Genomic DNA, 24,910 nt, shown 5'->3' with positions numbered 1-24,910 from the left:
ACCTCTGACTGGGCTGGAACACATGGAATCCCCCTGCCTCAGCATTCTAAATGGTGAGATTTCAGGAGTGAGTCGAGGCGCTCATTTTCCATATCCTTAGGTTGAGGGGGGACCACCTCTAGACGTTATAATTTATGTATTTCTATAACAGACCTGAGAATTGCCATTGACAAATTTCTTATGAACCCCTTTTTAGCTAAGTGTGGTATAATAACATTGTGTGAGGAACATGGGGGTTGTGCAGAGAGAGCCATCAAGTCTAAGATAGTATTTCCTCAGCCAGGGATAAGATCAGTTGTAAGCTACTTGCCTAGGATGCCCAGAACTCTGGCTTTCATGGTGGGGGGGGGAAAAGCAGGTATCGGAAGAAAAGGAAGCTAAGCCTGCAGTCTCCACTAAGACGATGTAGCTTTCTGCATGTAAGAGGGTCCCAGGGCTTCAGGCTTCCTGACAAGGTCAGAGAAGGAGAAGCCTTGATGGTAAACGTTTTCCATTTTGTGTTTAGCTCAAGAGCTGTGCAGACAATGGTAGATTCCAACTTTAATTAGCAAGGTTTCTCCACGATCAGCTACCTGACATTGAGATACGGTGGTGTGAGAATTAATAAGAAGCACAAACTGTTTTATTACAACCGTTGCTTTTCCTTAAAAACATGAGGGTTTATTAAAACTTCTTCAGATGCACACATGTATCAGCTTGCACATGAAAATTATAATTACCTTCCGTGTCTTCTAGACCTTTTACCACATCCTTCAGTATCATGGGATTCCCATTTGTAGCTTCAACTATAGTACCGACAAAGTGTATACTATTAAAATTATGCAAATTTTCTTATCCACGAGCCTCCAACAAATATCCACTTATCAAACAAAGTTCCCAACCCACTACAGTGTTAGATTCGACAACTCGTGTGATTTCCATCAGCACAGAGAGCCGATATTGGGAAGCACACATCCCAAGGAAGACCAAAAGAAGACAGAGATTGCTGGGTGTTAGACAAGCCGCTGCCAGTGAGCCTCCAGGCACCAGATACAAATCAAGCTGGGTCTTAATGCCTCACCTCAGGCCTCTGACCCTCTGCTGGTAATCTCCATGCTCACCTCTCCATGCCTGTTCTTCCCTCAGATGAAGTTTGAGCAGTTAAAAGTGGGGGAAAGCGGTAGCCAAAAGATCTCTGGGAAGTTCAGTTAACGCACTTGCAGGCTATTCTACAGGTTGTCAGAGGGATTAAGAGGGAGAATATTTTCCTCTTTGCCCTCTCAGGTCGATGAGATCCCAGCAGTCTGTGGGCCACTGTTATACTGTAAATGTGGTAAGTCGCTTGTCTTGTTCATGGTGACCCTATTCAATTAATTCAAAAACATTTTCAATGTACAATGTGGTGGCGTCAATGCAGGCTTCAGAGGAAGCCATACTTTGTCAAGCAAGGCCTTTGGCACCCTCACATTGATGGACACGTGGTAGAGACAGGCTTAGAAGAGCAATGAGGGTTTTAATCAAGCTCACACCACACCGGAGCACCAGTTGTACAAGTGTCCCCACGATTACTTTGGGCACCTGCATAGTCTTCAGCACTAAGTAGGAAAGTTGAGCCTAAGACTGAAAGAATCTGTGACAACCCTCAAGGGTTCCTTCCCCACAGACAGTAAGGGTAAGTCTACGGGAGATGTGGCTTAGACAAATGTACTCACTGATATCTTTCTTGCCTACATGTGAGATGTCCAGCGTGTGGCCCACTCTAGAGTCTGCCTACAGCCAAGGGAGACCTGACCAGTATTGTTTTAATGTCAACATGAAATTGTGGCTAAATATCTCTTCTCTCCCCATTTGGAAGTCACATGGAGAGGGCATCATGCTCACTTTGGAGACCTTCCTTACTGGTGGTATAGACCTTACTGATTTACTCTTTTGATGCCCACCTCCTGACATGGTGGCATGGTAGGCCAGATCCACCACAGAAGGCCGGGGAAAGTGTTATTGCTGGCTTCAGAATGTGCATACATGAGAGGTGTTAGGCCAACCAATCTGTTGGCTTAATCTCATCCTGAGTGTGTGGGGTGTTATTTCAGCTGTGAGGTAGGCAGGTCACATTCAGAACACACTGGGCAACCATCTGTGTCTGCCAGAGCCCCTGTGAATTACAAACTAATAAATAAGAAAAGGAAGAATGTGACTGGTTTCTAGGTTTTGGCCCCAGATGAATGAATAAAAGACGAAAAGGAAAGAACAAGAACTGCTCCTAAGCATGGTGGGAGGAGAAAGCTTATTGTAAATAAACGGGAGAACAGAGACAAGGACATAGGAGAATCCAGGGTGGACACAACCCTGAGGCCTGTGACAAGAGGGGGTGGGGGGTGGATAGAGGAGAGGCAGACGAAGAGGTTAGGAATATAAAGGATAGATGAAAAAAGAGCCCCCACGTCCCCCAATGTATCTTAAATGTTTGTATCATATAGGGGCGAGCATCTGGAGGATGGGTAGCCAAGCCTCCTAGTCTGGAGAAGTTCAGGGTAGGGGCCCGGAATGGAGGCCAACATTGTAATAGGTAGGACAGAGATATTCAGAGATAACCTGGCAGACAGCAGTTTTGATAAACAGGCACCGCATTTATTTGTCCCTGGGTTTGAGACCTAACACTCTCTGCCCAGGAGGATAGAGAGGAAATGCCTATTGAGTGCAGGAAAGTGCAAGCTCTGCTGCAAAACCGGTCTTAAGATGCAGGCCAGCTCTGGACCTGCGGTGGGAGCGCGATGTGGGAGCACAGTCTCTTAGGGAACGCTGCTCCTGCTCACTCAGGCCTCAGTAGCCAATCAGAACTTCGAGACAGACCCTCCAGCCAGAGTCGGGCGGGCACTTCCTTTCAGCTGTACTACCTCCTTCGTTGTGAATCTGAGGAAAACTGTTTTGATCGTCTGCCTGGAGCCGTGAGGAGAGCGGGCGAGCTGGGACTCGGCGCCATGGTGAGCGGGGCGGCCGTCCCCACGTGGGGAGGATCCGCGGGAGCCCGTGGGCGTTTGACTCCCGGGGTGCGGGACCCGGGGCGAGACGCGGCGCCCGGTGCGATTCCGTTTGTTCACCTGCGGTCCCATGAATCCCCTTCACCTCCCATGTGGAATTAAGACCCTGGACCCCTCGTGAGAATGTTCCCTGGCTGCGCCTGCGCGCATCATAGGACACAAGAGATGGTGCTGGGATCCTGCATCCTTCAGCGGCGCGCATGCGCGGCTTTTGCTGTCTGTGAAGAGGGATTTGCTGATTGGCACAGCAGATTCTTTTCTTTAGTGTCTTCTTGAAGTTCTGCACTTGGCACCTGACATCTGCTGATGTCTTTATTCCTTTTCAGGACAGCGCAGTCTTTACTGCAGGTGAGGGGAAGTTCTGAAGTCAGATGGCGTCACTGTGCGCTGGTGTGTTCAGTCTGTGCTGCTCAGGTTCTCGTCCACGATGACCCTTTGTCAATCGGGTTCTGTCGTTCGCTGCAGGAATCGTTAGGGCTCTTAGTGGACATTTGTTGAATCTGTAGCACAGATTCTGTACTGAAATAATACTGAGACTTCTTGTCTACGATCTCGAAACTTCTCTCCTTTGTTTGAGTTCTTTGATTCTTTTAATTACAAAGTTATACATTTGCCTGCAGACATTGTCATATTGCCATTCATATGTCTTATGGCTGTTATATCCATGGTGACATATAAGAGATATGGGGATCTTTATTTTTAATTTACTAAGTTTATTTCATGTGCATGACCATTTTGCTTTCCTGTATGTGTGTACATACACTTGGGTGTATTGGCGAGCATAGAAGACTAAAGAGGCCATTAGAAGCCCTCCACAGGATCTAGTTGAATAATTGTAAGTGTCATGTTAGTGCTTGAGCCAAACCCAGCACTTCTGCTAGAGCAAGAAGTCTTAAATGTGAGCCGTCTCTCCGTCTTAAACTGACAGACTATTCAGAATTTTGCATGTGAGTGGTGCCCTTCCACAGGCTGAAAACTGTGATTACGGTGATTGAGGTTTTGGTTAAAAGTCTTGTGTGTGAGAGTTGGGAGATGTATCCAGAAGGTACTAGTGAGAATTGGGTCAGCTTGACACAGCTAGAGTCAAACTGGCCTGTGGTAATGTGTATAGGGTATTCCCCCTGATTAATGACTGATATCACAGTGCCATCCCACTGTTTGGTGCCGCCAGGGGCTGGTAGTTCTGAGTTGTATAAGAAAGGAATCAAGCCATGAAAATCAGGGCATCGTCTTAGTCAGAGCTCCATTGCTGCGAAGAGACAACCATGACCACAGCATCATTATAAAGAAAGCCATTCAAACAGGGATCACTCCCAGCTTCAGAGGTGTAATCCATTGTTGCCATAGTGTGAAGTATGGTTATACACAGCAGACATGGCGATGGAGAGGTAGCTGCGGCTTCTAAGTCCAGATCAGCAGGCAGCAGGAAGAGTGACACTGGGTTTGGCTTGAGCACTTGAAACTGCCAAGCCCACCTCCACTGACAGACTTTCTTCTAACAGGCCACACCCACTCCAAGAAGGCTGCTGGCACCTGTCAAGTAGCACTGCTGCATAATGGCCAAGCCCTGACGCTGTGAGCCTTGGGTACCGTTCTTATTCCGACCACCGTAAGCAGTGTGTATGGGATGCAGAAGCCTATCATTCATGGTTACATAATTTAGTAAAATCTGTAGCTGCCCTGTGCTGGGGACTTCTTATCATATAGCGATTTTTCTTTACTAATCTTTAAATGTGTGGTGTGATTTCACATTGGGAAGGCACATTAATTCCAGGACAGCTTCACCTCCAGGCTTCAGGAAAATACGTTTACAGCAGGGTTTCCTATGTTCACTCTGGTTGCCTTCCTCCCGCCGTACAGGCCGTCTTAGCCAGCTTCCTCAGTTTTTGGGTTAAAGGGTTTGTAGCCACCACACAGTTCTAACAATAATCCATTTGATTTACATAGTAGTCTGTTTCATGTCGGTAGCAGGAATAGGACTTGTGTGTGGAGCATGGCTTCTCTATTGCCACCAAAAAGAAGGAACGGAACGTTTCCTGTTGTGTACTGCAGGTCAAAGCAGGCCAGGCAGCAGCTGGGTCACCAGGTTTTTAATGTGTACTCTGTGAAGTGTAGGGTCTCCATTATCCTGTTGTGGTCGGTGAGTGTCCTTTGGTGTACTTTCCCAGCGTGCATCATTCATACCTTATGAATGAAGGCCAACCAAATTAATGGATGTAGAATTTGGGGAAGTTATCTTGGGTCATGAAATTTCTAAGTGGCCAACTCTCTCATATGTGTAAGTGCAAACCTGGTTGACTCACTTGAGTGTGGTGACTGAGACACTGGTATTGAGACACAGGGCGTTTGACTGTGACTCGTGTGTCAGTGGTACAGTACTCAGTACTTCACATTTTACACACGGTAGCTCATACGCAGTCTTCTTAATGTCGTCTTCTCTACCAGGAGAGAACTTATATTATTTTAAACTCAATACACCCAAGTAAGATTTTAAAAGTTATTTATATCTCCTTTAAAAGCCTCGTTCTTACTTGTGACATGGTGGCTGTGGATTTGAGTTAGCCCCCACAGACTCTTGGGTCTGAGTGCTTGCCTAATAGGGAGTGGGGCACTATTAGGAGGTGTGGCCTTGTTCAAGGAAGGGCATCACTGTGGAGGTGGGGCTTCGAGGTCTCCCTGTATGCTCAGCTGTGGGCAGTATGGACACGGTCCCTTTCTTCTGCCTGTGGGTCAAGTTGTAGAACTCACAGCTTTCTCTACCACCGTGTCTACTTGGACACTGTTATTCGGCCATGCTGTTGTGGAAGGAAAACGAACTTCCATTCTTCCCTTTAAAACATTTCCTCTGCTGCAAATTAATACTCCATTGATCTCTGGTATATTCTTCAGTTTAAATACATTTTGAGCATAAAGAACTCAGGCTGAATTCCACATTATTCCGCTTTGTATAAACTGAATTACAGTTTTTCTCTGCTGTGTTTAAAACTCTATTTAGAGAGAGACTTCTTTCCTTTGGAATCGTTGGGTTGAACAAAAGATTTGAAGATACCCAGTGTTAGCACCAAACTCCAAAACCTCCCAGCTGAGAATTCTACACTCCATTCCAAAGGCAAACAGAAGACTGGCTTCCAGACAACTAGGACAGGGTCTTAAAGCCATGTCCACAGTGACACACCTACTGTAACAAGGCCATACCTACTTCAAAAGGCCACACCTCCTAATAGTGCCAGTCCCTTGTCCAAGCATATACAAACCATCACACAAGTGAACATCTGCTAAGGACAAATGTAGACTAGGGACAGAAGTTAAAACCTCCTGATAATTGAGGAAGAGGGTTGTGATGGTTTGCATAGGTATTCAGCTCCCATTGACTCATGTGTTTGAATGCTTGGCCCATGAGAAGTGACACTATTAGGAGGTGGGGCCTTGTGTGGAATTCATGTGGCTTTTGTTGTAGGAGTGTGTCTCTGTGCAGGCAGGCTTTTCGGTCTCTCTGCTCAGGCTCTGCTCCGTGTGGTATCACTGTGTCTCCCTGCTGCCTGCAGACAGAGTCCTCCTTCCTGCCTGAGGATCAACCACCTATAGCATTCTCAGCTGCACCTCCAGCAGCGAGCCTGCATACACACTGTTATGCTTTCCACCATGATGATAATGGACAAACGCCTTGGAAACCACTTATCAGCCTTAATGAAATGTCCTTTATCAGAGTTGCCTTATTCATGGCGTCTCTTCAGAGCATTGAAACTGTAAACTAAGAAGTTGCTACCCAGGGTCTAGAGTATTGCTGTAATAGGCCTGATTGTGTTTTTGTTTAAGTTGTGTGGCTTTAGAGACTATGATGGGTTGAATATGCTTGGTCCAGAGAGTGGTACTGTTAGAAGGTATGCCCTTGTTGGAGCAGGTGTGTCACTGGCTGTGGACTTTAAGACCACCGTCCTAGCTGCCTGGATGCAAGTCTTCCACTAGCAGCCTTTAGATGAAGATGTAGAACTCTCAGCTCTGCCTACACCATTCCTGGCTAGATATTGCCATGCTCCCATCTTGATGATAATGGACTGAACCTCTGAACCTGTAAGCCAGCCCCAATTAAATGTCCTTATAAGAGTTGTCTTGGTTATGGTGTCTGTTTCACAGCAGTAAAAACCCTAAGACAGGGCCTTTGGATTAGGAAAGCAGTGGAATGCTTTAAGTGGGACTTAATGGGCCATAGTAGTAGAAGCGTGGAAGACAGTGTGCTGAGGGTGGTTTGAACTCTGGATGTCTGGCTCAAGAAGTTTCAGAGGGGAAGAATTTTGGTATGATGCTTAGACATTGTTCTTGTGATATTCTGGTGAAGAATTTGGCTGCCTTTTACCTATGTCTGAAGAGTCCTGCCTGAGGCCTAAGGTGAAGAGATTTCGATTAATTACTTTGGCAAAGAACATCTCAAAAAGCCTAGTGTAGACTCTGTCCTCTGGTTCACTCTTAGTAAGAAAACATTTTGCAAAGAACAGTATGAGCAAGGACAAATACAAGATGTATGGTTCAAGGATTAAAGGGGCACCAGAAAGGTGGAATGGAACTAAATCCTGTGTTCAAGCAGATAAATAGATTGAAGGTATCAAATGGAATTATAGGAATGGTGACCTTAGGCAAGATCGAACCTAGCTAAGCTTACTGTTCATGTCTGCAGTTGTATAAGGCATAGTTAGATCAGCTTAGGCATTATTATGACCTGATTATTGTTTTTATTTTGACATAATGAAATATGGTTGTCCAGTTGACAAGGGTTAGGTTATGATGGCTATTTTCTGTTGTCAACTTAACTATATCTGTAATGAATGTGTTCCCCCCACCCCCCAGAAATGGAGGGTGTACCTGTGATCCAGATCTTGAGGCATAAAAATTAGATGCTTTGATATGGATTTTGAATATGAAAGATACAGGCTTTTGATCAGGATCTTGATCCACATAGACACAAGCCTTTAATCCAGATCTTGAGGTATAGTGGCCGTGATTATAAAGATCTATTAAAGAAAAGCTGAGGTCCAGGCATGGTGGTACAGGCCTTTAATCCTAGCCTCCAGGAGACAGAGGACAGCAGATTTTTGAGTTCATAGTTAGTCTGGTCTTCAGAGAAAGTTCCAGGTAAAGAAAAGTTTAGGTCCAGGTGCAGTGGTATATGCATTTAATCCCAGCACTCAGTAGACAGAGGCATATGGATCTCTGAGTTCAAGGCCAGCATGGTCTACTGAGAAAGTTCCAAGACAGCTAAGGTTAGACAGTGAAGAAAAGCATGGAAAACAGAAAGCTGTTGAAAACAGAAATTAATTGAATGAGGTGGACATATTTCAGTCTCAGCAAGCAGCAGAACTTGGCTACTTTGGACAAGAAAGTTCTCTATGTATGAAAAGGTTACTTCATATGTCACAGATAAAATGTTACACAAAAGTAGAGTTGCAGAAGAATGCTGATAGTAAGTTCAAAACAGTGTTTCATTCCATAAGCTCATTATAAGTTCAAAGCCACACTTTCACATGGCCTTGCTTTATCATAGTGCACACCTGTGGCTTCATCCTTGGATATGACATAGAATGAATGTTTTTCCTTGATCACAAATCTGTCCCAAACCCATTTCTCTTCTTAGTGCAATTCATGTATGCTCAATGCATTCCTTATTATGCCGCCTTTATTCTGTGTGGAGGGACACATTCTATTCTTGATTATAACTTTATTACCTTTTTTCTGGCAAAATAATTAAAACCATCTCCTTAAAGTTTTTCCTAAAATTATTTAAATGAGACTAGGAATTCTATTCATTCTCATGGGCATCTGGTCATCTTCTTTGTCTCTCCCAACACCTGATTCTGAAACCCTCCCCTTCCTCCCTACACTCCCTCCTCCCTACACTCCTCCTCCCTGCACTCCCCTCCTCCCTGCACTCCCTCCTCCCTGCACTCCCTCCTCCCTACACTCCCTCCTCCCTGCACTCCCTCCTCCCTGCACTCCCTCCTCCCTGCACTCCCTCCTCCCTGCACTCCCTCCTCCCTGCACTCCCTCCTCCCTGCACTCCCTCCTCCCTGCACTCCCTCCTCCCTGCACTTCCTCCTCCCTGCACTTCCTCCTCCCTGCACTCCCTCCTCCCTACACTCCCTCCTCCCTGCACTCCCTCCTCCCTGCACTCCCTCCTCCCTGCACTCCCTCCTCCCTGCACTCCCTCCTCCCTGCACTCCCTCTTCCCTACACTCCCTCCTCCCTGCACTCCCTCCTCCCTGCACTCCCTCTTCCCTGCACTTCCTCCTCCCTGCACTCCCTCTTCCCTACACTCCCTCCTCCCTCCTCCCACCCATTTCCCTAACTCCATCTGTCTCCTATGACTATTTATTTCATTTTCTAAGTGAGGTGTAAGCATCTTCACTTGGATCATCTTCTTCCTCTTCTTCTTTCTCTTTCTCTTCTTCTCCTCTTCCTCCTCTTTTTCCTCCTCCTTCTCCTCCTCTTCCTCATCATCTTCCTCCTCCTTTTTTAAAATTTTAGCTTGTTTTGGGTCTGTGAAGTGTAGTGTGGTTATCTTGTATGTTATGGCTAATGCTCACTTATGAGTACAGCATGTGCTATCACTTGAGTTTTTTTATCTTAGACATTCTGATGGATGTAAGGTGGAATCTCAGAGTCATTTTGATTTGCATTTCCTTGATGTCTAAGGACTTTGGACATTTCTTTAAGTACTTCTTGGCCATTTTATAGTCTTTTGTTGAGAATTCTCCATTTAGCCTTGAACACCATTTTTTTTTTTCGAGACAGGGTTTCTCTGTGTAGCCCTGGCTGTCCTGGAACTCACTCTGTAGACCAGGCTGGCCTCGAACTCAGAAATCCGCCTGCCTCTGCCTCCCAAGTGCTGGGATTAAAGGCGTGCGCCACCACTGCTCGGCTTGAACACCATTTTTTAAAACTGGGTTATTTGGGTTGATGGTGTCAAATATCTTGAGTTCTTTATAATTTTGGATATTAGCTCTCTGTCAAATGTAGGGTTGATGAAGATCCTTTCTCAATCTGTGGGCTGTTTTGTCTTAATGACAGTGTCCTTTGCCTTACAGAAGTTTTTCAGTTTCATGAGGTCCCATTTGTCAATTGTTGATCTTAGAGTCTGAGCCTGTAGGTTTAGATTTTTCAAAACCTTTAATAAGACTTTAATAAGACTTCTCAAACATTTCAAACCCCTCTTCTAGCCCATGATACAAAGGTAGGGGAGAAAAGATGGGTAATAGGACAGTGGGGATGTGGACCTGTTTAGAAGTAGTTCTTTGTGGCAATTCCAATCTTTGCTGTCAGGATACCAACAGTCCAATTCAAAAGTGTTATCAACCATGAGTCAGCAATGGTGGCACTGTCCAGCAGAAACAGCCGGGCCTTAGCCAAGTTGGCACAAGTCAATGGGAGCACCCAGAATCAGCCTTAATGCCAGGAGAAGTGAGTTCAATGAAGACTTGAGACCAAGAAAGCATTACACAGCCATCGGTGCAAGCGCACCATCACTGTCTGTTGGGTTCTACTTATACTGTCTCCAAACATCATGTGTCCTCTCATGGGTCCTGCTTCAGGGAAACATCACATGAGTCTGTGTCACAATGCATAACCAGAAACTTCCACTTCATGAGCCATTGGTGTGCTGTTCAGAAAGTTGTCACCTGTACCAGTGAGGTCAAGGATATTCCCCTACTTTCTCTGTGTTATGCTGAGGTCTTTGATCCAACTGGACTTGAGTTTCTTTAGGGTGGTAGATATGGCTGTATTTGCATTCTTCTATATGTATACATCCAATCAGACTATTGGATGAAGATGCTTTCCCCCCATTGTATGGTTTTAGCTTCTTTATGAAAAATCAAGTGTTCATAGATGTGTGGGTTTATCTCAGGGTCTTGATTAGATTATTGATCAACCTGTCTGTTGTATACTAATACCATGCAGTTTTTATTAGTATTGCTCTGTAGTACAGCTTGAAGTCAGGGATGGTAATATCTTCAGAAGTTGTTTTACTGTACAGGTTTGTTTTAGGTATCCTAAGTTTTTGTTTCTCCATATGAAGTTGATAATTGCTCTTTCAAGATCTGCAAAGAATTGTGTTGGCCTTTTGATGGGAGTTGCATTGAATCTGTAGATTGTTTTTGGTTAGATGGCCACTTTCACTATCTTAATCCTACTGATCCATGAATGTAGGCTATCTTTCCATCTTTGGATGTCTTTTTCAATTTCTTTCTTCAGAGACTTGAAGTCCTTGTCATACAGGTCTTTCACTTGCTTGGTTAGAGCTCCACCAAGGTATTTAATATTATTTGTGGTGTTTTGAAGAGTGTTGCTTTCCTGATTTCTTTCTGTGTCCATTTATCATTTGTATAAAGGAGGGCGACATCTTTTTTAACGTTAATTTTATATCCAGCCACTTTTTTGAAGTTGTCAGCTGCAAGACGTTGTTAGAGTTTTTGGGGTCACTTATGTATCATATTATCTGTGAATAGTGATACATTTACTTCTTTCTTCCCAAGTTCTACCCCTTTGATCTCCTTTAGTTGTCTTATTGCTCTAGCTAGAACTTCAAGTTCTATATTGAATGGATAGAGAGAGAGTAGGTAGCCTGCCTTGACTCTGATTTTAGTCAAATTGCTTTAAATTTCTCTCCATTTAGTTTGATATTGGGTATTGGCTTTCTGTATATTGCTTTTAGTATGTTAGGTATGTGCTCTGATCTCTCCAAGACTTTTAAAATGAAAGGGTACTGGATTTTATCAAAGGCTTTCTCAGCATCTGAAGAGATGATCAAATGATTTTTTTCTTTCTATTTGTTTATGTGGTAGATTTTCATTTATTGAAACATTCCCTCATCTCTGGAATGAAGCCTACTTGATAATGGTGGATGATATTTTTGATGTGTTTCTAGATTTGCATTTATTATCTAGATTGTGAGTATTTTGCTATTTTTGCATCAATGTTCATGATAGAAATTGGTCTAAAATTCTCTTTGTTGAGTCTTTGTGTGGTTTAGATATCAGGGTAACTGGCTTTATAGAATGATTTGGTAGCGTTCCTTCCATTCCTATTTTGTAGAATACTCCTTGTTTGATATTAGCTGTTGATATTAGCTGTTCTTTGAAAGTCTGGTAGAATTCTGTACTAAAATTATCTGGCCTTGGGCTTCATTTGGTTGGGAGATTTTTAATGACTGCTTCTGTTTCCTTCGGGGTTACAGTACTATTTACATAGTTTACCTGACCTTGATTTAGCTTTGGTACGTGCTATCTGTCTAGAAAATTATCCATTTCATTAAGATTTTCCAATTTGTGGTATATAGGCTTTTGAAGTAAGACCTCATGATTCTTTGATTTTCCTCATTGTCTGTTATTGTCTCCTTTTTCATTTCTGATTGTGTTATCTGGACACTGTCCTGCTGGTCACTTGGTTACATTGGCTAAGAGTTTGTCTGTCTTTTTGATTTTCTTAAAGAACTCACTCTCATCTTCCTTGATTTTTCATATTTTCTTTGTTACTAATTGATTGATTCTAGCCCTGAATTTATTTCCTGCCTTCTACTCTTATCTGATTGTGTGTGTATGTGTGTGTGTGTGTGTGTTCTAGAGCTTTCAGGTATATTTTTAAATTGTTAGTATGAGAGCTTTCTAATTTCTTTATGGAGGCATTTAGTAAATTGAACTTTCTTCTTAGCTGCTTTTATTGTGTCCCATAAATTTGGATATGTTTCATTGAATTCTAGAAATTCTATAATTTCTTTATTTCTTCCCGTACCCAGAGTTCATTGAGTAGAGAGTTGTTCAGTTATCATGAGTGTGTGCTTTCTGTTGTTTCTGTTGTTGTTGAAGTCCAGCTTTAATCCATGTGTTGGGGTCCAGGAATCACCTCACAAATCACATGTACACTGATCTCAATCTGACAGGGATAGGTTATTGAACATATGCCTCAGGACGGGTTGACCAGGGTCATGCTCAGATTTGGGAACTAAATCATGACATTGAGTTAAGATTTTACAGGGTGCTGGATTTTATCAAAGGCCTTTTTCAGCACACAAACATCTGTGCCAAGATATTCCACCAATCAGGATTTAGGGACGGGGATTTTTTTTTGAATATGCCTTTGTGGTATGTTTTATCATTTTTCTATTGTTTGGGGCATTCAACTGTGGCAGGGGACTTATCCTGTCTAACATTCATGTCTTAATGTTTCTTCCAGGATGGGTCTTGTCTAACATTTATGTCTTAACTTGCCAATCAGGGCATCAGTTGCCCACTTAAATGTCTCTTTCTGTCAAGTAGGATGTCAGTTTCAGGGAGGTCTTGGGAACTTAAACTTTATTTGACCACTACTCAAAATGGAAGTCTTATTCCAAATAGTTTCTTATATTGGTGCAGATGTCTCTCATGAATGAAGCCCCCGGGGAGAAGGCAGTCCAGCATGAGGAACAGGTATCACAGGAGCAACCACGGCAGGAGTGACCGCTGGCAGGCAAAGTCCCCCTGAATCATGCCAGGGATAAGCTGGGGGTACTGCCGATGGACCAGGAGTGGAAAGGCTAGTAAGGAACCTGGGACAGCAGGGCTAGAGGATGGCTTGGAGCCTGATCCTCTTTCCTGAAGTCACCCTGTTTGCCTGGAGAAAGGGGAAGGGGGTCAGTAACGGGAAGGTGAATATGAGCCTGATCCTGGCAGTGTTTGTTATGGACAGCCGCCACTTCCTCTGGGGAAGAATTCTTAAGACTGGTGATGACTGCAAGGAGGTTGGGGACAAAGAACAAGGGAGGGACAATCTCAGAGTGTACCTTGCATTTTCAGGCAAGGAAGAGAACACGCATCCCGAGTTCAGGGTCCCACATGTTCTCCAGGAATATCCAGGGGCCCAATGTAGCAACCTCCTTCCATACCTTGAGACCATGAGTAACCAGAATGGTTTTCAGAGCTCTAAAATGGGATTCCTTGATGGTGGAGGGGCGGGAACCCATGACAACGAGCACAAAGGAAACAAATGATGAACAGATATGACAAATATGACAGAAGAGGCAACAAAAAGTCACAGTGTACTAATGAGCGTATTCCCTCAGTTGTAGTTCAAAGGCCTTATGCCCATATGGTTTACCCAGGATAGAAAAGGCATTTGGGAGCCGATCCCTGGTACCACTGCCTGGGAGACTAGTCTCTGTGTCAGGTGCTGGATGAATCTAGACCAAAAGTGAAAATGAGCACACAAAGACAAAGAAGACAGAAAAGATGGCTCACCGCAGGACACTCACCCAGACAAAGAAGAAAGGAAACATGGCCGCCCCACACTCACTGCAGTCTGCTCATCCAAAACCAAAGAAGAACGAAAAGATGGAGGCTGCATGCCTCGAACCGAGACCAAAAGTTAGAGTACAGAGGTCACCGGGACAGACAGGAAAACAAGGAAGACTGAAAAATGAGCCACGGTGCTCACATATGTAAGGAGCTGATGCTCATGGAGGACTCAGTCTTCACTCTGCTGCATAAACACTGCCAGAGAAGGTTGCAGGTAGAGTCCACACCACAGAGACAGACCTGGCATTCAGCTAAGGGTGTGATGGACAGATCCTGTGTTCACGACTATTACTCGCTTATTAAAAATTTCTTTGCTTTTTGTCTTTCTTTGATTTTTTCCCCCCTTTGGCAACTCAGAGTAGAATTAGTTGTTTAGTCCAAAGGAGTCCTAGGAGGTAAATATTTCCACAAACACTCTTGAGTGTCTCTGTATTACCCTAAGGAAGCTGTGCAGAGATCACTTGATAGGATGTTGACTGCTAGTGCATTGCTTCCCACTGTCGCTCGCCCTGGCAGTGTGGTGAAGGATTGCTGTTTTTGTCAGTGCTTGGAGTAATGCATCAGCTAGATATTTTTGTCGTTGCTTGGTGCTTGTTTATTCCCCATATTTTTTTCTGTTTCCTATTTAAAAATTCTGAATTTGTGTCAACTGAGATTTGTGTGAAGACACGTGCCACAGCTCATGTGTGAAGGTCAGAGGTCAGCTGCAGGAGTGGGTTCTCCCTGGAGTAGACTCAGGCCCTCAGGCTTGGTTGCAAGTGCCTTCATCCACTCATCCACGTGGCTGCCTCCTCCCACAGCACGCCCTTTGACCTGGTTATTTTGGTATATCGGTGGTAGTACCTCTAGTTTTATTTTCGGGTAGATAATACTAGGTACTTATTTCTGAGTTGCTCCCATTCCTGGCAGCAACTGTCCACTGAGATTTAAAGGATAATTTATTTTGAGGAAGGGTCAGTTTATAGTCCCCAAACATTTTGTCAAGATAGTCTATAGTCATACCAGGTCTTAAGCTTGCGATGCTCGTGCCTCAGCCTTCTATGTGGTGAGATTCCATGATGTCCCACCAGTGTCAGCTCTCAATTCATGTGGAAAATTAGGAATTTGAGTCTTCCTTTTTTCAAACAGTATTCAAAGTATTTCACAGTGTGTTATTAAGAATACATGTTTGGTATCATTAATTCTTTCTTCTCCTATGATGTGGGTCTCATCCACAATCTCCACCTGTCTGTCTCTAAGCTTATGTTTCCATGCGTTGGCCGTTTTGTTTTGATTTTTCATATCTGTTGTTGTTTATGTCCGAGATGAGTCTTATGGGATCCAGGGCTATCCAAGGCTGTCTCAGATGCCCTCATGAGAGCACATCCGTTGTGTCCTGCCCAGGGCCTGACTGGGGAACTTCTGGTCTAGTAGCATCTTGAAAGATTCAAGGGATCATTGTGGGTACCAGTCTCATGTCTAGTGTGTGCTCACTCTGACGGAGCCTGTGTTTTGCTAGGCAACATTGCTAAATTACCATTCTGCTGTGTCTTAGATGGGATTATCATTGCTGTGAAAAGACACCATGACCAAGGAAACTCTTATAAACGAAACCTTTAACTGGGCTGGCTTACAGGTTCAGAGGTTGAGCCCCTTGTCGTCATGGCAGGAAACACGACAGCGCGCAGACATGGTCCTGGAGGGGCTGGGAATTCTACATCTTGATTGGAAAGTAACCAGGAGGAGACTGTCTCTTCTAGACAGCTAAGAGGAGGGTATTAAAGACCACCCCCACTGTGACACAGTTCTTACATCAAGGCCACACTTAATCCAGTGAGGCCATACCTCCTAATTGTGCCACTCCTGGGCCAAGCATATTCAAACCAACACATGTGGACTGCCTTGTTCTCCATGTGTAAATGCTGTATCAGAGCTGTACATCTTAACACATGCGGACTGCCTCCTTCTCCATGTGTAAATACTGTATCAGAGCTGTACATCTTAATAAACTTGCTTAACTTGAGCCATTGGTATGTGAGACACACCGATGCCAAGCTTTCTATTTCTGTCTTCTCATCCCAGGTCCTCTTCCTGGCTACCTTGTCTTTGGGGGCCCTTATAGTTGGTATTTGGTGTGATAGAACAAACTAGTTTAAACTTTTTTTTCCCTAGAGATTGGTTTTCTTTGTGTAGGCTTTGTGTAGTCTTCCATATCACTCTGTATACTTAAACTTTTGATGTCCTGATCCACCTCCTGAATGCTGGTGTGATGAGCCAGAGCTACCATGGAAGGCTGGGAACAAACTAGTGTTTTGGCTCCCAATGTTCAGCTGAGAGATGTGTGAACATGCTAGGTGAGTCTTTTTAAAATTGCTGATGCCAGGTGAATATCAGTCCAGTGCTTTAAATTTGACTTGGGTAGCCTGGGCACCTTTTCAGCTGTGTGGCAAGTGGGTTAGTTCACTTTACGTTGTTTAGTGACCTGTATATGCTGTTGACCTTGTGAATAGATGAAGAGGTACCTACTGAGTGCAGGGATGACTTTGTAATCCTGGTGTGGTTATAAAACATAGTGTGGTGGAGGGGGGAGTACCTTTGGCAGGTGAAGTCAAGCTGTGCCCCTGAGAAATTACTCCATACATCTGATCTAAAGGAGGTTTATTGAGGGAGGAAGGAGGCCTGGGGTCCTGGGGAAGGGATAGAAGTGGAGATAGGCTGAGAGATGGGTGTAGTGCCATCAGGGCAGAGAGAGAGAGAGACAGAGGGGGATTGAAGGGTAGAGAGACAGCTGGGGTGGCAAGCAGGTCCTTCTATCATACTAAACACACCAGATACACCTGGTGGCAGCTGCAGATGATGGTGGCAGACGATGGTGTAAGCCGTTGCCAGGTTTCTGATAGTAGGGTAGTGGAATTGCCCGTTGGCTAACAGGCTACATTCTACCATAATGCCAATGTCTTCAGTTCTGGGATAGTTCTTTGGCTAAAGTCCAGGGCTGGGAGTCCCTGTGCTGCAACACTTTCACAATACTCTTTTCCAATTCCCATCATTCAGGCCTCACTAGCCAATCAGGGCCTCCAGATAGACCTGCGATCAGAATTGGCAGGGCACTTCAGATCCTCCATATTGTAGGCTTGGCTAAGGGACTGAAGTAAGCTGCCTGGAGGTGTGGTTCATCCTGTGAGGTGGATACTGGTGGCACCCAGTGGCGTCCTGTGAGTTCTGTGCGGTCCCTACATCTCCCAGGCAGAAGCGAGGCCTCTGAATGACTTAGTTTAAAGGTATGTTTTATTTGCCTGATATGGTTCTCATCTTGGTTGCTTACTTGCTCCAGCTGTTAACCTAAGCTAGGCCTACACCTAGAAGCTTCTAGCCTCGTTACAATCTATACAATCGAATGTAGGCCTAGAATATTTCAGCCTCTGAGACTTCTTGTAGGATAAGCTCGTCCATTCTTCTTTCTGGGAAGTGCCCATTTTCATGTCCTGGGCAAATGACTGAAGTTAACCTTTGTGTGTGTGTGTGTGTGTGTGTGTGTGTGTGTGTGTGTGTGTGTGTAGTTTATGATGCTAACTTAAGTATTTAAATATTTAACATTATATTTAGCAGATTTCTGACAAGATTGAGAGCCAGTGTCTATTAAGTATATCTGAGTTAGGCAATCTGTGTTTGTTTAATTATTTGTTCTAGAATATATGTAGTAAATAAAGAGAGTATGTTGTAACTTAATAGCAGTAATGACAATAGTAAAAACAAGGCTAAATGTATATTTAAGACAGTGATCTTTTTACTGTTATAAATCTTTAAATTAATATTAAAATTATTTTTCAAGGCTGGATATAAATCACAAGAAAACCTTATCTTACTTTTAACATGTCTTTGGAGACCCTAAGTCAGGCTGTTCTAAACACATCAGTGAAGTGTGGGCTGCCTATAACAAAGATGGCGGATAGTCATTAGAGTGCCTTTAACCAAGATGGCTCTGAAGCTACAGCCAACCACATGACCGCTCTTAGCTAAGATGGCACTGAAACTATATCTCCACCTAGAAACGGTACCAGCCATGCCAGATCATCAGGTCGTCATCTGATGGAGTGTAGGCTAAGCTCAGGCGATGAGCAGAGCGGTTCACTCAGGCCTAGGATTCCCAACAGCCAAAAAGGCAGCTCTTCGGGGAGAGACAGATCTCACTCAGGGGAAGATGTCCTACCCTCAGTCAGCTAGCAAGGAGCTCTTAAGGCCTACCCTGTAGTCACACACTTCCTCCAACAAGGCCACATCTCCAACTAGTGCCACAGGGTGTCTCTGAATGGAGGCCCAGAGAGGATATTGCATGTACCTGTGAAGCTGCAGTTTCCTTTGGAGACGACAAAATGTTGGAGATGCCAGAGCCATGGAATACCTGCCAAAGAGAGCTGCTAACACGGAGTAGAGTCCTCCTCAGAGATACAAGTGCTAAACACTAAACAAAGCTGAAAGGAGTTTGCCCAGCTGCTTTTCAGTTTTTATCTATTCCAGTATTTCCTCACTATACACTGTTCCTTATGTTTTGGAGTGGTAATGTATATCCTGTGCCATTGTATATTGGAAGTATGTGACATGATTTTTGATTTTGGTGTTCTAGAGAGTGCAGTTAAAAATTGCATGAATGTCAGAAGAGAGTTTCAACCCTTGGACTTTTGAACGTTGTTGAGTGTGACAGATTGGGGACTTTTGAATGTTGTTGAGAGTGTGACAGACTGTGGGGACTTTTGAACGTTGTTGAGAGTGTGACAGACTGTGGGGGACTTTTGAACATTGTCGAGAGTGTGACAGACTGTGGGGGACTTTTGAACGTTGTTGAGAGTGTGACAGATGGGGGACTTTTGAACATTGAACTTCAGTGCTTTTGCACTATGTCATGGCTATAAGCTTACAGATGCCAGGGAATGTGCAGCCGACTGTTGATGGAACTAGTCTTTTTTTTTGCTTCCACAGAGCTGTCAGCTGTTCTTCCAGCACCAAGTCTGCATGCACACTGTCATACTTTCCTCCACGATAATGACAGATTAAACCTCTAAAATATAATCATTTAAATGTTTTCTGTTATAAGAGTTTCCTTTGTCAGATGTCTCTTCATAGCAGCAAAATACTAACTTAGAGAGAAACCCCAAAATTGGGGAAAATCCCCTTTTCAGGAATGGGCAGATGCAGAAACCTAGACTGCATTTATCTAGAGTCCCTTTGACACCAGACAAGTGGATCCAAGTCTATGACTTCTTTGATTCTGTGAAGCTTCCATGATTTTTTGGCTTACAAGGTCAGATATAGTAGCATCACTATGTCTGAGAGGCGCCCCAGTGAGGATGCAGTGTTGACAGCGCAGGTGAAGCCTCAGACCTCAAGCCAGACCAGTGACTCACTACAGTGAACATCTGCAAGTAAATTGTGTGGAACAGTGAGATACTGTGTGATAAACTCTGACACACTATGGCTTCCACAAAGAGATTTTTTTTCTTTTGGGGAAAAATTGTAAGGACCAAGAGGGATGAAGGGATGGGCAGATGAGTGGGATTTGTGTCCATGATGTAAAATTCACGAAGTATAAAAAGTGTCCCTGGGGTATTTTTTTAGTTATTGATTGATGGGGGGGGGGTGTCCATCCCAATGTGAATTGTGCCATGCCTGGGCTGTTGGTCCTGAGTTGTATAAGAAAGCAGACTGAGCAAGCCATGAGCAACAAGCAAGGAAGAAGCACCCCTCCACAGCCTCTGCATCAGCATCTTCTGCTTCTACATTTCTGCTCCAGTTTCTGCTCTCACTGTTTTTGATGATGAACTGTTGTAGGAAATTGTGACTGAAACAAAACCCTTTCTACTCACTTTGCCAAATATGCAATGTTGGATTAACTATTCACTAAATGTGCAATGTTGGATTAAATATTCACTCCTAGTTTAAAGAGTATAAGATCCACAACAGAAACAATGTCACAGTGTTTTTTTTTTTCCATCGCTTATATGTCAAAACAAACTCAAAAATGAAAATAAAAGTATAGGTTCTCAGGTCTGGTTGGGCAGACTCGAGAATGGACATCACAGGTAGAACAGAGGACACAAGACAGTCTTAGGGAAAACCAGGCAGGGAGATGCCCAGCTGGGGCACAGGCATGATGTGAGGCATTAACACCAGCTTCACCTGTATCTGCGGCCTCCTGCTGGCATAGCTTGTTACTAACAGCAGATAGTCTATTCCCCAGAAATCTATTCTTTGTTGTTTTGTCTGAGTGTCTCTCTGTATTGTCTGTTAGTAGTCATTTCTTCTGCAATGCCATGTGGAGCTCAGTGGCCCAGAAATGAGAGTGTGATCCTCTTTTCTGTTGACTTGTGATGACTTGTGACTGCATTTGAATGTCTGTGATATGGAGTAAATGTGTGGAGCACTCAGCATTCTGGAAATATATTTTCAATGTACTGTCCGTTTACAACGCTGGCAAGTTTCACCATTTTTATTATGTACACGTATTGGATATTTTAGGCTTCAGTGTGCTATGAGGATGTGCATGTGAACTTCACTCAGGAAGAGTGGGCTTTGCTGGGTCCTTCTCAGAAGAGTCTCTACAGAGATGTGATGCTGGAGACGTGCAGGAACCTCACTGCTATAGGTAAGAATCAGTTTTTCTTGACTTTTTAAACAAGGGACACGCCTTTCTGTAATGTCTATTGTCAAAGAGGAAGAATGTGGTAAATAATCAGACATGGTTCTCAGATGCACCAGAGATAATAAGTTAAAATTTGCACAGTATCAAATAATATATCATAAATTTTCTGGTACTATATTTTAGGCTACAAATGGGAACACCACAGTATTGAAGAAACACTGTCAAAGTTCTGGAAGATATAAAAGGTAATTTTCATGTGGAAGCTGATGCGAATGCATCACTGAAGAAAATTTAATGTCCTCCAAAGTTTTTTAAGAAAAGCAACAGTGTAACAAGCACAGATTTAAGTGTACTGATGACTACTAAATTCTCAGAAGACCATGTCCTTGAATTTCAGGTAGTTGACCTGTGCTTGTAAGGGGTTCCTCTAAGTAACAAGACAAAGAAACAATATCTTAACACATGATACTGTCAATCTATTTAGTTTCATCCCATTTAAGTATCCTTAAAAGCATACACATTGATTAGGGGCCCAGTAAATATCCTTTTATAAGCTAATAGTCCATAGTAAAGGTAATGTTACTCATATACTTACAGTGACTTTCCAAAGTTTAGTGAGAGGAACAGTTTATGAGAAACAAGATGGTTGATGTTATGGAGAAACCTCAATCCCTATAGCACAGGTCTATGGGGAACAAAAAATTTCACAGGTGTCACTGCAGTGTAAAAACCTTTTATTTATTATTTCTTCTTTAATAGGTATAATACCTGTCACTCTGGACTCCAGCCTTGTGAGTGTAAGGGATATGGAAAGAAGCAATGTACCTTTGCAAGTAACAGTGTTCTTCAAACATATGAAAGAGATCACACTGAAGAGAAACCCTGTAAATGTAATCAGTGCAGTAAAACCTTTGCAAATTTTAATAGTCTTCGACAACATGAAAGAAGTCATACTAGGAAAAAACTGTATGACTGTAGTCACTGTGGTAAAGCTTTTCCAAGTAGAAGTTCTCTTCAAGTACACGAAAGAACTCATACGGGAGAGAAACCCTATGAGTGCAATGACTGTGGTAGAGCCTTTTCAACTCGAAGTCATCTTCAAATACACCAAAGAACTCATACTGGAGAGAAACCTTATGATTGCAGTGAATGTGGTAAAGCATTTGCAAGTAAAGGTAATCTTCAAATACACCAAAGAACTCACACAGGAGAGAAACCGTATTGTTGCAGTGAATGTGGTAAAGCCTTTGCTACTAACAATAATCTTCAAATACATGAAATAATTCACACTGGAGAAAAACCCTATGAATGTAATGAATGTGGCCGAGCCTTTGCATACAGCAGAGCTCTTGAAGCACACGAAAAAACTCACACTGGAGAGAAACCCTATGAGTGTATCCAATGCAGCAAAGCCTTTGCGAGCCATGCTAGTCTTCGAATCATCAAAAACATCATACTGGAGAGAAACTCTTTGTGTGTACACAGTGTGGTAAAGCCTTTACAAGTCAGAGTATTCTTCATAGGCATGAAAGAACTCACACTGTTGAGAAACCGTATGAATGTAATCAGTGTGGTAAAACCTTTGCACTTCGAAGTTATCTTCACATACACAAAAGAACTCACACTGGAGAGAAACCGTATGAATGTAATCAGTGTGGTAAAGCCTTTACAAGTCATGCTAATCTTCAAAATCATGAAAAACATCATACTGGAGAGAAACCCTATGGGTGTACTCAATGTGGTAAAGCCTTTGTTTGTAGTAGCAGTCTTCAAATACATGAAAGAAGTCACACTGGAGAGAAACCTTATGAATGTAATCAGTGTGGTAAAGCTTTTACAAGTCGCAGTTATATTCAAATACATGAACGAATTCATACTGGAGAGAAACCCTATCAATGCAAGCAATGCGGTAAAGCCTTTGCATATAGCAGTAGTCTTCAGATACATGAAAGAAGTCACACTGGAGAGAAACTTTATAAATGTACTCATTGTGGTAAAGCTTTTGCAAGTCGCAGTTATCTTCAAATACACAAAAGAGTTCATACTGGAGAGAAACCGTATGAATGTAATCATTGTGGTGAAGCCTTTGCAAGTCGTGCTAGTCTTCAGAATCATGAAAAACATCATACTGGAGAGAAACCTTATGGGTGTAACCAATGTGGTAAGGTCTTTGCACGTCGCAGTAATCTTCAAATACATGAAAGAATTCATACTGGAGAAAAACCCTATGGATGCAAGCAGTGTGGTAAAGCCTTTGTATTAAAGCGTGATCTTCAAATACATGAAAGAATTCATACTGGAGAAAAACCCTATGGATGCAAGCAGTGTGGTAAAGCCTTTGTATGTAGTAGCAGTCTTAAAATACATGAAAGAACTCACACTGGAGAGAAACTTTGTGAGTGTAATCAGTGTGGTAAAGTCTTTGCAAGTCACAGTTATCTTCAAATACACATAAGAGTTCATACTGGAGAGAAACCGTATGAATGTAATCAGTGTGGTAAAGCCTTTATAAGTCATAGTTATCTCCAAGTACACAAAAGGGCTCATACTGGAAAGAACCCAAATGAATGTAATTAATGCAATAAAGTCTTTCTAACTCACAGTTATCTTCAAATACACAAAAGAGTTTATACTGGAGAGAAACCCTATGAATATAATCAGTGTGGTAAAGCATTTACAAGTCAAAGTAATATTCAAGTACATAAAAGAGTTCATACTGGAGTGAAACCATAAGAATGTACTCAATGTGGAAAAGCCTTTGTTGTCACGCTAGTCTTTGTAATCACAAAAAATTTCATACTGGATAGAAATCCTATGGATGTAATTGATGCAATAGAAGTTTGGCTTATCAGTGTAATCTTAAAATACATCACAGACCTAATATATGAGAAAAGTCCATGTCATAATGCCTCTATATGTCAGTCTTCCTCAAAGTCATGAAAGTGTTTCTACTAGAAATAATCACTGAATAATGCACTGAAGCCTTGTACACCAAGCACATTTTTCCCTCTGAGCCATGTTCTGGTGCTTAGAACTATTTCATCTTTTAAAAATTGTCTTGTTTTCTTTTTTTTAAAATTTATTATATGTATGAGTGTTCTATCTGCATGTACACCTGTGCGCCAGAAGAGGCCATCAGACCTCATTACAGATGCTTGTGAGTCATCATGTGGTTTCTGGGAATTGAACTTAGCACCCCTGGAAGAGCAGACAGTGCTCTTAACCACTAAGCCATCTCTCCAGCCCCCTAGTTTTCTTATTATATACAAATTGTCACCCAAGAATAGAAGACCACAATAATTTGAATAATAAAACCTATTTGCAAATGACAATTATATACTGTCATCCATTTTTATGGGTTATGTTAGTTTATTTTGAGGGATAAATACTTGTTCTTAACACTAAGGAACACAAAAGAATGGCAGAGATTATCACGGTGGGTGTCCAGTCCAGCTGGACAATCAAGTGGGACCCTTAGACCCTGTGGAGAGGACTGAGATGTGTGAGAAAATAAGGAGGCACAGCAAGTCAAGAAGTCTGATCAAGCTGGCAAAGATTTTATTGTTCACACAGGTTATATACTCTGAAAACAGGATATGGGGAGGGGTAGGAAAGGAAAGAGGGCTTTGCAGGTAGAGGAAGCTAGCTGCAGCTGTGGGGTGTAAGTTATTCTCACAAAGCCTTGCCATTACCAGGGCTTCTAAAAACATCTATCTAGCAGGATATTGGCTAAATCTAGAGATCAGGAGGAAGGTTACTAGGGTGGGTTGCTATAAGGCCTTGTTTGAAGTTCTGAGAACTGATAAGTGAATCATGGAATGTAAACAGAAAGAAGAATAGTAGATAGGAGAGCCAAGGATGAGTGTTTGCCAAGAGTAAGGCCTTGCCATGGCTTCCCACAGTGGGTAAAGGAGGTTGCTGCTAAGCTTGACGATCTGAGTTTATTCTGTTTTTAATGCTTA

The 24,910-nt window shown here is 43.0% G+C and overlaps 1 protein-coding gene across 1 annotated transcript; it reads left to right on the top strand.

Annotated features, from left to right (window-relative positions):
• The first annotated feature begins 2,855 nt into the window (after positions 1–2,855).
• Positions 2,856–24,365, top strand: LOC143435758 (uncharacterized). Its single transcript, XM_076919214.1, is given in 6 exon segments — positions 2,856–2,960; positions 20,825–20,951; positions 21,132–21,163; positions 21,165–21,193; positions 21,708–22,384; positions 22,387–24,365. Coding segments are annotated over 6 exon segments (2,007 nt in total). The 5' UTR covers positions 2,856–2,957; the 3' UTR covers positions 23,526–24,365.
• Positions 24,366–24,910: the final 545 nt, after the last annotated feature.

The sequence above is a fragment of the Arvicanthis niloticus genome, chromosome 22 (genome assembly GCF_011762505.2).
Source record: "Arvicanthis niloticus isolate mArvNil1 chromosome 22, mArvNil1.pat.X, whole genome shotgun sequence".
Taxonomy (NCBI): domain Eukaryota; kingdom Metazoa; phylum Chordata; class Mammalia; order Rodentia; family Muridae; genus Arvicanthis; species Arvicanthis niloticus.
Note: the sequence above shows the minus strand (reverse complement) of the source record. Positions and strands in the feature narration are given on the sequence as shown.